Below are 16,934 nucleotides of genomic sequence, written 5' to 3' on the forward strand. Positions count from 1 at the left end.
AGTTATCTAAAACACATAAAGCTTGATCACATTTTGTTACATTCATTATTGAGATATGATGACATGAGACACATATGTTCCACCTCAAGAATGAAGAGATGACACTCATATTATAGAATGTAGTAGTTATGCTTGGTATGTCCATTAATGGACGAGAAATTATATTAGAAAGGTACATGATCATATTGTGTTGTTTAAGCATGTATATAGAGTGGCACCCTTCTTAATGAATTTAGGGGGGGATAACATATGCCTTAAATGACTTAGAACAACATTCACCACAACATCAAAGGATGCTGATGATGAGATCTTGTACAAGTATGCATTAAATTATGATTTTTTTATATGTCAATTATTTGTAAATCTTTGTTTGATAATGTGAAGCTATTATAGGTATGTTAGAGCATATATATTGCATATGTTTGCCAATATTATGTTCACATATTTGTCTAAGAGATATGTGTCACTTATTTATCCGATGTTTCTTAAGGATTTTGATTTGATTCCCATATATAGCTAGGGTTCTGCTATATTGGCATGCCTGTAAAAATATCTATGCATTGCATGCATGAATGAGGCAAATTAGGTTGGGGGATGGATGCTACTTTTATTGGTATGAATGAAATAAATTTTCATTTTCATTTAAAATAGTTATAATAAATTTAAAAAATTACTCAATGGTTTTTTTGACATAGCTATAGTCTTGAGAGCATCTCTCTATGGGTCATTCCCAGATTCTGAATAAGCCAATTATGATGATCACAGACTATAAAGGTTACGCTTAAGCTTTTATTAGAATACAAGTAATGTTATGTTCAAAATTATATGCAATTACATTGTGTTCGTGTAAATGTGACAAAAACAATTGTTAATAAGCGTATGATTTGTAATGTTAGGTGGTACATGATTAGGGTGTTTGATAATAATTCCACAAATGTGTTCTTATTTTACCAAAACGAGATAGATAGGCAGTAACCTTTCCAGGTACATATTGAACAACATTTTTTGTAATTCAGTTTAACTTTTACCTATTACTGTCATTTTATTGTTTTGACATTTATATTGTAGGTAATGTGGGCTCCATATAATGATGATAAATTAATATTCCCACTGGTTTTTTAAGATGGTTGAGTTATGTTGCCCTAATCAGGTGATATGATGTTCGATTACAAATAACACATTCTAGTTGACATCAATACAAGTTATGTGCTACACACCATAAGTTATCGGGGTAAACCGATGATTATGACTCTAGTTAATCCACCATGCAAGCTTTATATTACAATGGGCATATAAAAACCTGAGCAGGTTCCTCCATTGAAAGACTTGCAATACAAGTAACATGTGCATCAGATTTAAAATATCGTAAGTAATCTTATTTTTTTAGAATTAAAAAAATAAATCAATTATATAAAAAACATTTGAGTCAACAAAGTTAATCAAAAGCTAAATTAATTAAAAAAAAATATATGAAGCCCTATCCCTAATAAAGCTAATACTAAATATTGAATAAAAAAAATAAAAAAAACCAAAGAAAAGAAAACTATTAAAAAATAAAAATAAAAATAAAAATAAAATATTATTTAAATAAATAGTATTATATAACAAATTTATTTTTTTATTTTTACTTTTATTTTTTAGCAAGGGGTATTCAGTGGTGGATGCAAGGGGCTGGCAAGAGTCCCGATATCTATAAGGAAAATTTTTTCCAGCCTTTTCCTTAAAGTTTTCAGTTTTTTTTTTTGAAACAAAGTCTTAGAAAAAAAATTCCTGTTAACGTTATTTAATTTGGCCCCCTTGATTTTTTTTTTCTTGCTCCGTCCCTGATGGTGCTGGTAGTGGTGAAAGCACAAACAGAGCATTGGTACGGGGGGAAGAATATACCCAACTCTGTTGCAATTGACAAGCTTTATGTTCCGGCAGAGGCTTCTGCGGAATCAAGTAATCCAGAACTGCATTGGTTGAAAAGGGAAAAGACATAATTCAAGGAAATAGAAGAGGATCTGTTCTTTATGGTGGGAAACAGGCTATAGGAGCCACAGGGAATATGGGTGGTGGGCATGATGATCAAAACTTCACTGGACCACCACACTTTTTGCCAGGTACAATTTTTTGTTATCAGTAGCTTTAAAGATTAGCAGTCGCCTTTCACAGTCTGCTATCATCATAAGGTTGATTGAACGATTTCAGCTTTTGGAATAAAGATCTGGTCCTAGAAACAAGATCTGAGGGGGTTTGTCCACCATTTTCTTCTCTCAGACTGAAATTAAACTTTCCCAGTACACTGCCACAAGCATTTTCCTCTCACAATGACAAATCTGCATCTCCAAGGCACATTATTGCCAAAATCACTTCAAACAATTCATTCACACACACCCTTTTTATTATTTCCATGAATATAAACTTTACAAACACTTCTAATAATTCCCGTTAAGTGTTCACTAAAATTCCTCCTGAACAAGAATACCAAGAACACCCCATTCAAGCACTACAAGTTCTCTAGAATGGATCTGGTTCAAAACCCAAAATGGAAATTGCATAATTAACAAAAAAAAAAAATGCATCCATGCAAGAACAGATGGGTTCAACAAAGAAATCCCAGTGTTGATTTTGTTACCAACAAATATTTTTGGTTTTTCCACAATTTTCTCAACTTTTTCTGTGGATGTTTTCATAACCACAACACCAAAGAAAAAAAAAATTGTTACCGAATTGGTAATTTGTATTTAGAAACAAAGAGAAAAGATGAGTGAAAGAGAGTAAGAGTTGAGTGTTGCTACGATTAGTTTCGTTTCATGTATGTTATATGTAAGAGCAATTTTATCTTTTAATTTTTTTTTGAAATTATTTTTAATTTATGATGTAAAGCGTAAGTTCTTAAAATATATAAGAAAAGTGAAAACATAATTAAACTATAAAAGGTTTTTATTAGTTTCTAAGTATTATATATGTAATAAAAATAAATAAAATAAAATTATTTAAGAGTTTTTAGGATTCAGTTAGACAGATATAGAGCTGTTTAAAGATTTATTACCTGAAATCTTCTCTAATATTGAATAACTCTTTAAAGGTTAGGTTGTCTCAAATCACAAACCATCTAATTATCTAGTCTCTAATAGTAATCTGTATGAATTATTAGTGAAAAATCTATTAAATTCATATTTAGAAGAGATGAATTGCTTTGCTTAGAGTGGTAGCTTTTTGTTTTGTGACTTAAAAAAAAAAAAGAGGCATGACTTTATATTTATGAGAAATCTTAAAAACCCTATAAATAAAAGAAAAAAAATATTTGCCCTTTAAATAATATCTATATATTATTTAAGGATAATTTTAGAAATATAATCTATCAAGTCCCTACTTGATTATTTTAGGACTAAAATTATAATCTTTGAATTAAATACATTCAAGTATTTAATTTCTAAAATTATTTTCAATTAAGTCATTCTTAATTAATTATCTCAATTTAATTTTTGACTAATGATTCGTAATGTGTGTGACCCATCAGGTTCCTAATATGTTCACCCAAATATAAACTATAATTTTAAATAAATAAAATTAAATAAATCAAACAAATTAATTTATTATCAATTCAAAAATTAATTAATTTATATTTGAAGATCAAGTACACTGTCTAGTAACATGTCATGATTTTCTAAATATTAGAAAAGTCATAAGTGGTTTGATTTAACCTTTTAGTAACTTGTTTCTTAGTGTAATTATTATCTTTTCATCAATAATGTTCTGATTTAGACATTTTAGCATGGAGTGTGTCTGTCATGTCAAATTATATTTGTTCGCAACATTATAGTCATTGATCATTTGAATAAAATTTAAAACACTTTTCAAATCTCATTTCACCTTACGCAAGGATTTAATAATCAATAGTATTTGAGAACATGTGGAATATTTTCTTTAATTCACGTAGGGTGATGAATCATCTCTTAATCACTCAAATACCTTCATATAGTTTATGTTATATTCAAAGTCTGTTCATCTGTTACCTTTACCAAGATAACGTGTAACGTGATCAAAACATAACACTCTTTATATAAGATAACTTAGTGATTTTAAGTTTAATGATCAATTATACAACCGTCACACGAGCCTTCTATAGACACATGTGATATCCTAATATAGAATTCTTATGTGGGTCAGTTCAGTGCACATATCTTATTACAAGCACCTATATATTAGTTCTAGGTATCCCTTATACCTCAGTTTATGAGAACAATTATTTCATATCATAAAAAAAAAACATAATAAATACAAGTTTCTACGACTCAAATGAATGTCTAGTATTTAAGAGAGTATCGACCAAGAACATTTTAAGACAATTCTTTGATGTCATAATTGTAACAACTTTATAATTTTCTTTACAAATCATTTTTGTTTCATGAACTTTATCTTTACCCTAGATTCATAAATCAAATATTACATGAATATTAAAGATAAATTAAGCCTTTATTAATAATAAATATGTATTTACATGAATATAATAATGTCACATGTAACTAACCGATTGACTACAAAGTATATTAAACTAATAATTTTTTTTTGTAATTATCACACACACACACACACACTCTGGTATCAGAGCCTACTGGGATCTGGGTAGGAATAATAATATAAAAGTCAGTATTCTTAGGAAGAACAAGAGACCATTAGACTATAGGTATGCAACTGAATGGTGTAACTCTCGTCTGAGTTTTAGGGCAATAAATCCATATAACCTGCAGCCTGTTTCCTAGTTTATCTTTTCTTTCTATGAATTTCGTCTTTTAGAGGACTACTTCTATTTCAGCTTTCTCTACCTCTGAATCTTCTGAAAACAAAAGGATAGTAGAAAGTGAAGAAATAACTATTGAAGACTTTACAAAAAATATTGATGACTGGAAAATTCTAAAAATTTCTCAAACTTAGATTTATCAAAAATCTAAATATGATATTTTCAAAACAGATTTTAATATCAAAACTAAAGAACGAGATATTCAGCTTACCAAACCTTTTGAAACCATTCAACTCCTCTCTAAAAAATCCCTACAAAAATATCTAGCCCGAAACTATAAATATATCCATGTTGGCCGTGTCCAGGTCGGAATAAAACCCCTTACAAAAGAAGGCTGAAACACCTCCATTCTAGCTATACTCCGTGATGCTAGATTTCAAAACTTCCAAGGCTCTCTCCTCAATTCTATTGAGTCTAGCCTTTGCAGTGGTTTGGTATCATTTGATTGTTATCCAAACATAACCATATTTCTCAAAGACAAAAATATCTTGCAAAGTATGCTACTATAAATAAAAACCTATAATTACGACATGCTCGAAGGATCTATCCATGTTGCTCTCATATTCAAAATCCATTATAAAGCCATGTTCTCAGCCTTTGCAAGCAAACACAAATTCCAATCTCAAAAAGGCGAAACACTTCTACTACAAATAGATTTATCCCGCTCAAACATTGTTGTCCCAAAAGTAATCCCATGGAAAGATATATCCCTACCAGAAGATTGGATTCTTGAAGGTGCAACACCACCAGAAATACCACCACCACCTCAACCCAATATCCAAATTAAAAATATTACCCAATACACGGATGGAAAAGTCAAACTGTCCTTCCACCGCTACTCTACAAGTTCCAGATTTTTAGAAGCCTCTTCCTCTTCCAGTACAATAGATCTGGGAAGAATTTCCAAAATCCCTTCTGTTATCAATATCCCTTATTACGAAAACCTTCCAAGAAAATCTACATCCGATATCCCTTCTCCTAGTTTTCAAAATACAGACTATACTACCAATATACCAAAACCTGTCTATACAAACCTTGAGCAACCATCTCCTCCAACCTCACCAACCTTTTCAGCTATTACTGAAAATATCCAAAACGAGCTGAATGTTTTGACTTCAGAAAAACATTTTGTTCTTGACAAAACTCTCTAAGGATTTTTATTCGGCCTGTAACTCTACAAAACGAATTTGGTTTTTTCAAAACTTTCTCGAACACAGAAGTGAAATCCAAAAACAATTTTATGATTTCATTGAGTTACACAAAATACATATTCTATTTTTTGATTGGTTCGAATTATATTATGTATCTGAAGATCACATTCTATATCCTTTTTCATCCATTAAACATGCATGCCCGGTCACATCAAGGTCAAAAACCCCTATATGGAACCTCACCGGTGGACCTACAGTTGAGTTTGAACATCCACCTTTGAGAAATATCCAAATAACCCATAATAACCAGACTGTCGAGGAAGCTCCTTACAAATTATCCACTGATGACACCCTTTCCAATACAAAACACATCATTAACCAAAACAACTTTACAAACACCAACCTTAATATCTTGGAAAAACAGCTTACACGATTAGAGAAACAAACACAAAGAACTACTACAAGTTCAGTTGACACTAAAACCTCAACTACCTTAAAACTAAAAAACCCAGTCTTTAAACCTTACCAAATTACAAAAACCAGCCAAACACAAATCCAAGAAAACCACACAGATTTTCTTAAAGCTATTAAAATACATCTACAACATTTTGACAGTTCGTCTTTAATTGTCCCAGACATACCATAAATGTTACCTGCTATTACAAACCACCAAATCAAGTGTCGGTGGCAAGACGACAACAAAGAAAGCTTCACTAAAAACATGGACAATTTCCATTTTGTCATCATCCAATCAAGACATACAATACCACATGGGTTCACATGGGTGCTGAAAAGCTTTTTCAATAGGATAGTTTGGCCCCTTCCATGCCAATTCGTTTATAAAAAGCCACTACAAAATCCTGAGAAGGCAGACTAATTTTTTCCTAGAAAATTTTACTCTCCCCTGTAACCCATATCTGTAACCCATCTCCATTCTCCTCTGTAACCAATATCTCCTGTATTATTTTTCATTACAAATTTAAGTAAGCTAATCTTATTTTTATCTACATTTTGTTATCTCTATTCTTATTCTTTTATTCTTGTCATATTTAAGTATGCTGTGTGTTTGATCAAGGATCCTGACATTGTTTGTCTTGCCTTGTTCATTCGCATCAGAAATCTGCTTTTCTGCTTCTTTTCTTTGTTCTTGTTCTGTTATAAAATCAGTATATGGGCTGGAAACCTGTGACCCGATCTTTTAGATCATTCTCAGGTATAACAACGCCACATACTGAAGTCTTTGCTCTGTTATATTTGCTTGTTTACTTTGGTAATATATATTCCTACCCAGATCTCAGTAGTCTAATAGGCTCTGTTACTTTGGTATATATATACTTTGGTATACTTTGGTAAATATTAACAGAGCCTATTAGATTACTGGGATCTGTTACTATTTACCAAAGTATACCAAAGTATATATATACCAAAGTAACAAAGCGTATTAAACAGATTACTGGGATCTGAGTAGGAATATATATATATATATATATATATATATATATATATATATATATATATATTATACAATAACATTTTTATGAAGAATATTCATGATTCTTGCAAGCTGGCAAATAAATTCTCACCACATGTATTTATTAGTGGTTCTTAAAAAACAATATTGATAATCCTTGCAAATTTACAAATAAATTTTATACATAAATCTTTAAAAGCAAGAAAGTATGTACTTGAAATGTGAATTAGAGTGTTTTAAATTTGACACTATTATGATTGCAAAAGGTGTCAATAATTTTAAAATATTCCAATAATTTGAATAATCAAGTCATGCATTTTTTTTTTATAATTTGATAAGTGTTAATTTTGTCGATAACTCAGGCAATCCAAATCAACATGCTATTTAATTTTCATGGAGGATAAACTATAATTAGCAATTGAATTCTAAGTAGAGGTAGATAAAAGCCTTGCAAATCAATTATAATTATCTACTAGTTTTTTTTTTCTCGAGCAACATAATCAATGAAGATATAAATATCAATATATTTGGTTTCAACAAACCTCTTTCTAATATTCCATTGCATCCCCTCTAGAATTAACTTGATACATTCCTACTTTGTTATAACTATGGTATTGTTGTTTTTTAGAGTTCTAAAGTGAAGTGCACAACTTTCTATGGATTCTCCTAGGTCTTGAAAATCTTGGTCAAGTTAGGTTATGTTACCTCTAGTTCTATTTTGTAAAAGTGATCATGAAAATAAGTCTCTATTTCCCCTAAACTATTGATGGAATTGGATTACAATACAGAGAAGCAATGGAAGGCATTTTGATCAATGAAAAACCAAATAGCCTTAGTTTTATTAAGGGATTGACAACACCATCACCATATTAATAAGTGAATTTAATGATATGTTCCCTTGTTGACTCATTATCTTTCCAAGAGAGCTATTTGAAATAAATAATGTTCATTTCTCTAGGAATTGGATGGAGTTGATCAACCTATTTAGGGTATACATTTGAGTTGATCATTTTTGGTTTGATTCAGTTTGGTTTTCACTTGAAAAAAATAACCAAATCAAAATTATTATTTTTTAAAATTCAAAACCAAAACTAAATCAAAACCGGTTCAAATCAATCGATTTTGGTTCGGTTCGGTTTATGTTGTTCAAAAATTGGTAAAACCAAGAAGAAACTTATAAGTATAAGCCTAGGAGAAGGTCATCAATCAAACCGAAGTCTATAGATCGAATCATCAGTTTCCAAACGTGTAAAACAATACTTTATCCAATTTTTCCAATAAAATGATCGAGATCAATACCACTTACAATTATTAACTCCTCTTCAGAACCTCATGATTTTTACAGCCTGCATGAACAAAAGCAAAATATATATATACAACTATGAAGAAAAGAAAAAATGGCAGGAAAAATAAAATTCAGGAACTTATTCCAGTTTACATGGTCTAAAGACCTGATTGAATTCTATTTAACATACAAGCAAAACCAAAGTTTAAAATTACAACATAATGGAAAAAGCAAAAAAAAACCCAATATACCCAACAAAGTGTCAAGGAAAATAGAAGCTGAAAATCGGTTGAAATTGGAATGAAAATAGATCTGCTCAGCTAGCTACTTTAGAAGCAAAAGGAAGTACCCCGAGATCAACTCAACAACGATCTTTTAGGTTAAGAGAGAGAATCTTTTAGGTTAAGAGAGAGAAGAGAGCATAAAGGAGAAGATAAGATATATGGATGGATTTGAGAGAGATGAGAGGTTGAGAGAAAAGAGGGCTGAGGGGGCTACTTTGGTTTAGGTTAGGGTTAGATTATTTATACTCTCTTTTATTTGTTCAAAGTGCTGGTTGAACCGGTTTGGTTTAATCGGTTTTAAGCATTTGAAACCAAAATCAAATCGAACCAGATTTTTTTTAGGATTTTCTAATCAGTTAATTTTTTTTTTCTTGATTCAGTTTTCTTGGTTTAATTGGTTTTTTAGGTTTTTTGCTCACTCCTAGTATGAATGATGGTATGTAAGTCTTGTTGTACACCTGCTTTCTTGCTCCATCTCTCATAAGTGTTACACTGATTTAATCTTATCAAATTTTTTTTCGGTTCATATCCAACAATAGGTTTTTAAGGTATATAAGGATTGATATTGCCTTGCTTAAAAGCAAGATATAGGGTATTGTATTACCTAAGCACAAGTTAAATTGTCTACTAGTAAGGCTATTGGGCCATGTAATTGGCCTGAGGTTATTTGTATACTTGTATAGTAGCTGACACTTTTTGTGAGACCGTGCTCAAATTTTGTTAGGGTTGCAATTATATTTGCTATGCAAATAAGTGATACCATGGATGTAGTTAAGAACTTCCATATGATTTTATTAAAGAGTTTGTTGTTGAAAAATAACCTTATACTTGTCCATTAGGTGTTTGCATGAGAGATCAATTTTATCTCATATTCTAAATCTAATTGAGTTGATCATGTTGGTTTTCTCAAAACACAGACACAGAAAAAAATTAAATTTAAAAATTCTCAATAGTCTCAAGATCTCATTAGACAGATCTATAGTTATTTAAGGTTTATACAAAGATTACTTGAAGATAAGATGTTCTTTTTGGATTTAAATAATTGCTTTAAAGTTGGGTTATCGCAAATCACATGTCTTTCAAGTATTCGACCTCTAACAATAATCCACACAAACCACTAGTGAGAAGTCTTTTAAATCTTTGAGAAGAGAGGTATTGTTATACCTTTGAGTGCTAGCTCTTTTCTTTTATATTTTTTAGGTATTCTATATTGTACTACATAGTATTTATTATATAGAGAATAAGAAATATAACATTCTATTTATAGAAAAACCTAAAAACACTATAAATATCAAAATATCAATTTACCGCCGGAATAATATCACATATATTATTTTAGGATAATTTTTTAAACTTTATTAAATCAAGTCCCTACATGATTTTTTCAAGGTCTAGAATTGTAATTTCTTGTATAAATTAAATTCTAATCCTCCATTTTTAAAATTTATTTACAATCAAGTCACACTTGATTAATCATCCCAATTTAATTTTTAACTAACGGTTCTTATGTGTGTGACCCATTAGGTTTCTTAATATGTTGACTTAAATATAAATCATAATTCTAAATAAAATAAAATAATTTATTATTGATTCAATAATTAATTGATTTATATTTGAAGATCAAATATAATTTCTAGCAACCTCCTTAAATTTTAGAAAAGTCATAAATAGTTTGACTTAACTTTATAATGATCAATTCCTTATTGTAATTATTATCTCTTTATCAGCAATGAATGTTATAGCATAAAGTGTGTCTATTTTGTCAAATCATGTTTATTCTCAACATCATAGTCATTGATTATTTAAATAAGATTTGAAAATCTTTTCAATTATCATTCCACCTTGCGCAATGATTTATAATTAATACTATTTGAGAATAGATATAACATTTTTCTTAATTCATCTAGGGTGATGAATCCTATATTAATTACTTAAATGTCTTTATTTAATTTATGTTATACTCAATATCTACATGTTTGTTACCTTTGATTAGGACTACATATAACATGATTAAAATATAACATTTTATATATAAATTAACGTAGTGATCTCAAGTTTAAGCATCACTTGCACAACCATCACATGAGCCTTTTAGTTCTCATGTAGGTTATTTAGTGTACATATGATATGGCAAGAACCTACATATTAGTTCTAGGTATACTTCATATCTTAACTTATGAGAATAATTATTTTATTTTACAAAAGGAAATAACATAATAAGTACAATCCCAATGACTCTAATTAATGTTTGATCTTAATAGAACATTAACCAGGAACATTTAGTAATAATGTTTTGATGCAATAAGAATCTCATAATTATAAAAATTTTATTATTTTCTTTGCAAAACATTTTTATCTTTACTTTAGATTTATTAATTAAATATTAGATTTATAAATCAAATATTTGATGAATGTTAAAGATAAATTAGCCTTTATTAATAATTAAATAAGTTTACATTGAACAAATTCAATGATATAGGGCATATATACTAACTGGTCAACATGACTTGCATGGTTTTATTAACTACTAAAGTGTTATTATGGCACATCATATTTGTTGTGTTTTCAATCTCCAACTAGATGGCTCTTAAATCAACATTAGATAAGTTTATTTGCTGATAAAAAAAAATCCTTCAAGAGTAGTTGTTGGTGGCTAACTAGAGTTTGGTGAGTGGTTGTAACAAACCAAATTATTAGAGTCCAAACAATCCAAAAATTATAAACAATAAAGCATTTTATCTCAAATTTCACAACATTATAACAATTTGTCTAAAAAATAATTTAAGATTAGGTCGAAAAGTGTTTACTAAAGTTGTAAATGTTTGTTGGAGCTGTTGTAATTCATAGTGGCTGAGGAAGAATAAGAGAAGGCAACATGGGAAATGAAGGAAGAGAAGCTGCTGGTCGTGGTTATGGTTTGGGCCGAGATGGGTGGTTGAGGGTCATAGTTGTGTGTGTTTTCTTTGGGAAGAGAAATCATGATTGATGATGGAACTAAAGAAAAGGTTGTGGTCTATAACTAGGTATAACAGATGGTGATGCTGAGCTTATATGATTGATGGTATGTTGTTGGGTCACGGTAAAGAGAAGTTAGCATTGTGGTCGCTAATGTAGGGACTGTTGGTGGGGAAGAGAGATTGAACTCTTGACTGAGGTGGTGGTTCTTTGGTTTTAGTGGTTGGTATGGTGGAGCTCAAGAAAAATTTGGGGAAGATGATTGTTTTTGGCTTTTGCTTAAAGGTGACGGTATTCATCTCGACTAAAAATGGAGGAGTTGTTAAGTGGTGAGCTTAATAGTGAAGAAGAGGGGTTGTGTTGATATTGTGGAGAGAATGGGAGAAAGTTGAGGGAGGATGCTGGAAAATGAGAAGAAAATAGGCCTTTGTGGGGAGCTGAGATTATGAGATGATTGATGTGGATTAAGGGAGGGGAAAATCTGATATTATGCTAGTGGCTATTGAGCTTATTTTTTTAGGTTGGTTATTGCTAGGGAGAAGATAGGATAGTGGTTGGCAACTGGGTTTAGAAATAATAGGTCTAGGGTTTTCTATGTATTATTTTTGGGAGAGTATATGAATTGGAGAGAGTAATTTTTTTTTGTATTTTTTTTTAGTTTTTTTTTAATTAATGGCCTCCTTAAAATTTCTCCTTTTCTTGTGTGTCGTACAACCACTTATTTATAGGCAAAATAATTTATTTTTTTCTTCCCAATTGTTCGGTCCTCAAGTAACTAAAAAAATTTACTTTGGTCCCTTATTTTTTTTCCTTTGCATTTTTGGTCTCCATATCCAAATATTTTTTGTTTATGTTTTTTTTTTATTGTGATATTTTTTTAAAAAAGACAACATCAACTCAATAAAATTGATTAATAATTTTGAAATGAGTGCGTTAAAAATTAAATGCGTCAAAAGTAAATTTTTTAATTTTTAATTTTTTTGAAAAGACGCTACAAATGCAAAAAAAAAAAAAAAACAGCGTATACACATAATATATATATTTGTTGTTATTTTGATTCTTTTTGGATATTTTTAAAACAAGAAAGAAAAAAATAGTAAAAAATCAAGTTATGACACCTGTCATTCATACTCGCTGAGGGTGCTCTTTAATAATATGTACAGCCCCAAGTGATACTGTATCGTCTTGCGGCTTTGCCGTCCCATGATAACTTATCGCCACTGAATGTCCTTTTTCGTTCTTCGAGCAGGATGACGTTTCTTTGAAAGTCTCTTATATAGGTCCATTTGGCTTATTGACAAAGTTAAGGAACCAACGGAAATAAAAGCCCCCTTTCAATGCTTTTAATCAGGGTGCGAAATTGCCTAAAACTATAGGCTCCTTATCCAACATTTTAAGGAACTTATTGAATGTAGATAGAATGGCCCACTCATTAGGGTGGAGTTGAGCTGGAATCAGATTGTAATATGTGAACACTTCCTTTATGAAACCTTGTTAAGGAAACGAGTACCCAAACTCATACATGTAAATGAGAGTTATAATTAAAAATTTTCCTCCATTGTGCTTATTGGTGACCTTTGAAACATGGTTACCATGTTTTGGTAACGAGACCACATAATCTCCTGGTTGTTGAAGATTGTCCTCATCCATTTGGTTTAGAGTTACCAAGCTCTGAACATTATTAATGGGAGTCTTAGGCACATGTTGTTTCCTTTTAAGGCTTGCAACCTCTTGAGGACTTTTGTCTTCCATCCTTCTAGAGTGGGGAGGTGGAGAAGCATCAATTCTAGACTGTGGGCCAATCCTAATGGTCGATGATCTCTAGCGAGTATTGTTATTTTCTAACGCCAAGGTAAAATCCCTCTTAGGGGATACTTCCTTCTTTTTTTTTAGAAGTCATTTTGAATCTTGTAAAGAAACAAAGAAAAACCAAAACAAAAATCATACAAGAAAAGAAGAATATGGAGATTTGGTTTATCTAAACAAGAAAAATTCATATATGATAAAAATATCTTGTTCTTATGTCTTGAACCTTCTAAGTTAAGGAAACAAAGAAATTTTTTAGGAGAAGTAAAAATCACAATTTAAAGTGAATGAAGGTTTTTATATATGAGCAACCTTCCTTCTCCGACAATAAATAAAAGACAAATGATATCTCATCATAACTATAGAAAGGTTAAAAGCCAATAAACATTCATTGCACACCGTCAAGTGATATTCCTAAGCTGTTAGCTTCCTTTTCCTTTTGAAATCATTTCAAATCACCAAAGGCTTAAATGTCTCTTCCCAAAGGTAGACAGGATGTATCCTGACTTATAGTCTCCCAAAACACCTCTTAAGCCCTTATGTGTGATACATATTAAAGGCTTAGGGGCCAACTGATAATGTAATTATTTTTTATGTATCTTTTTTAGACTTGAAAAAGTCTATAACAAGGTGGGTTTAGTGATATGTAAGACCGCAAGACCCCCAAACAATTGGGTTCAATAATCAACTGAATGCAATGTAAATTGGGTTTGATGACATATTACATCCAAAACAATATAAGCCTGACGAAATGACAAACCCAATACATTTGAGTTCAGCAATCTACTAAACCTAAAAGAACATGGATCTCACGTTATGATAAACCCAAAACACTTGGGTTCAATGATTAGCCGAACCCAATAAAACATGTGCCTAGCAAAATACCAGACCCAACATACTTGGGTTTAATTATCAACTGAACCCAAGGAAAAATAGGTCTAGCGAGATGCCGGACCCATAATACTTGGGTTCAGCTATTAGATGCCCAATAAAACATGGGTCTGGCAAAATACTAAATCCAAAATACTTGGGTTCAATCGTCAGTTGAATCATTATCCATGAAGAACTTAATAACTTAAAACGCTGCTACTTTCAAAGTCTAAAAAATTACACACTCGTTGTCTAGATGGCCAAAACGTCGCTGTTTGGCCTCGGATTTTTACTTAAAATGCTGATTATTAAAGGAAAAAAAAAAAGAAAAATAAATCTCAACAGTCCAAATCAATCAAATTTTCTTGTAGTCAATTATGACCTTCAAACTTGGCCCCTCAATTCTTGTGCGGGATAATATACCCCAAAACGGTTGTGACTTTTATTTCTTCATTTCTTTTCTTCCAGCAATGAACCAGAGCTTTCACTATAGTGTAAACCACTCACACAATTTCTGAAACATATTGCATAAACTCATCATCGTTTTCAAGACCAGTCATTGTGTCAGGTGACAAAACAACCTCAAGATCAACGCTCCCATTTCCATCTCTTCCAGGAAAAGCTGATATCTTCCCATCAAATTTATTGGCCCTACCACTCCTCACAGCCAAAGGTCGGCCCCACCCAAAATCGTTATCATACATAGGGAATCTTGGAGAACTTCCCATGGTGATTGATGCACCATCAAGATTCCCCAAAGGAAATAACCGCGGTTCCTTTTCCCAATTTGCTATACCTTTCCGCACCGTACCATCACCATGGGCGACGACGTTTTTGTGCAGCAAATCAGCTCCAAAGCTCAGATCCTTAGATAAAAGCTTTCCAGCCAAAGCAACGGTTGGGATGCTCTGAATCGCGTTGCCAAAGTAATACGGGTCCAACCGCGGCTCCAGCCGGTGGCGGCAATTCACAGCCATACGAAACGTCGTCATTTTGGAGGGCGATAATTTCCTCGCACGTGTCACGGATCTCCACAGCTGCGCGCAAAGGGACTGAAACGATGAAATCTCTGCCGTTTCGTTGTTCTTTAAGAAAAGTGGATCTACTTTGCCGTTACTTTCTCCGTTAACGATTTTCCAACTGTCGTTACTTTGCTTTCCGAAAATCTCTGCCGAATTGGACCTAAAATTACTGTTGTTAGCTCTCAACTTGAGCTTGAGAATCGCATCTCTGCTAAAACGGAAAATTCTCTCCCGCAATGGCTCGTCGCCAGAAAATGTCACCTTAGGTCCACCGGGGGGGAATTTAAGCACCGCCGGTGAGTCAAGCATGGTGTTGCGGGAAAAGTCTGGAGATTTAGAGATTTTTTTAGATCCTTTGCAGATTTCAGCGAAGGTATTGAAGAAGTTCCAGAATGAAGTGCCATCAGTGACAGCATGATTTACAGTGCACCCAATGAATATGCCGTCTTTCAGTTCAGTGACCTGAACTGCCACCAGAGGTTTAGAATGACCCGAATAACTAACGGTCTTGTCCATTGCGAAGAACCCTTTGAAGCATTCAGGGACGTGGGTTGGAGAAAGAATGGTGTGGATGGAGAGGTGTCTTGCTTTGGCTTGGATGAAATCAACGCCTGCATCGTTGCATACAATATGGACATGGCCAGTAGAGTCAGTTTGGAGGCGGCCAGCAAGAGCAGGGAAGTGAGAAAGAGCGACGGAGAGGGAGCGTTTGAGGAATTTGATAAGGTCATTAATGGAGTATGGTGGATACGTGAGGAGGACACCCTTCTGGATGTATTGACAAGAGAGCATGGGGAGGTCTGAGACTGAGAGCTTTAGGGCTTTGATGGTTGAGGATTTTTGGTCTGGGTAGATAGTACATCTTGAGACGATAGTGGTGTTGGAAGAAGAAGGCATTTTCTTCCTTTTTCCCTTTAAGGTTAATGATAGTGGACTGGACAGCTGAGTAGTGTGCGTGAGAGTATGAATGTGAGGAGATGTGGACGGGTTTATATAGCGAGAGTGTAGGAGGAAGGATTCATGAACTTGAGGGTAGTTTCGTGGTGGTTGTTAATACGCTTGCTTCACCGTATATCCATTCGTTTATGGCCTTTTTATCAACAGGAGGTGTATGGGTGGGTGAGAGGAAAGAGAGGAGACATGGTGGGGCATGTGTTGGATTAGTACAAGAAGGCATGCTATTTAAGAGGTTCAAAATTACTACCGAATTTGAAGTAAACTATATACATAATATCAATAATAATAATAATAAAAACTCACTATAATCACATTTAGTGGTTTGGCATTATGTTGATACTTAATTA

General features: G+C 32.3%; 1 protein-coding gene across 1 annotated transcript; it reads right to left on the reverse strand.

Moving 5' to 3' along the window:
* Positions 1-14,809: 14,809 nt before the first annotated feature.
* Positions 14,810-16,679, reverse strand: LOC133676587 (BAHD acyltransferase DCR-like). Its single transcript, XM_062098276.1, has one exon. It carries the CDS (start codon positions 16,525-16,527, stop codon positions 15,112-15,114), a length of 1,416 nt encoding a protein of 471 aa, XP_061954260.1. The 5' UTR covers positions 16,528-16,679; the 3' UTR covers positions 14,810-15,111.
* Between the last annotated feature and the right edge of the window lie 255 nt (positions 16,680-16,934).

Source organism: Populus nigra, chromosome 17 (genome assembly GCF_951802175.1).
Source record: "Populus nigra chromosome 17, ddPopNigr1.1, whole genome shotgun sequence".
NCBI lineage: Eukaryota > Viridiplantae > Streptophyta > Magnoliopsida > Malpighiales > Salicaceae > Populus > Populus nigra.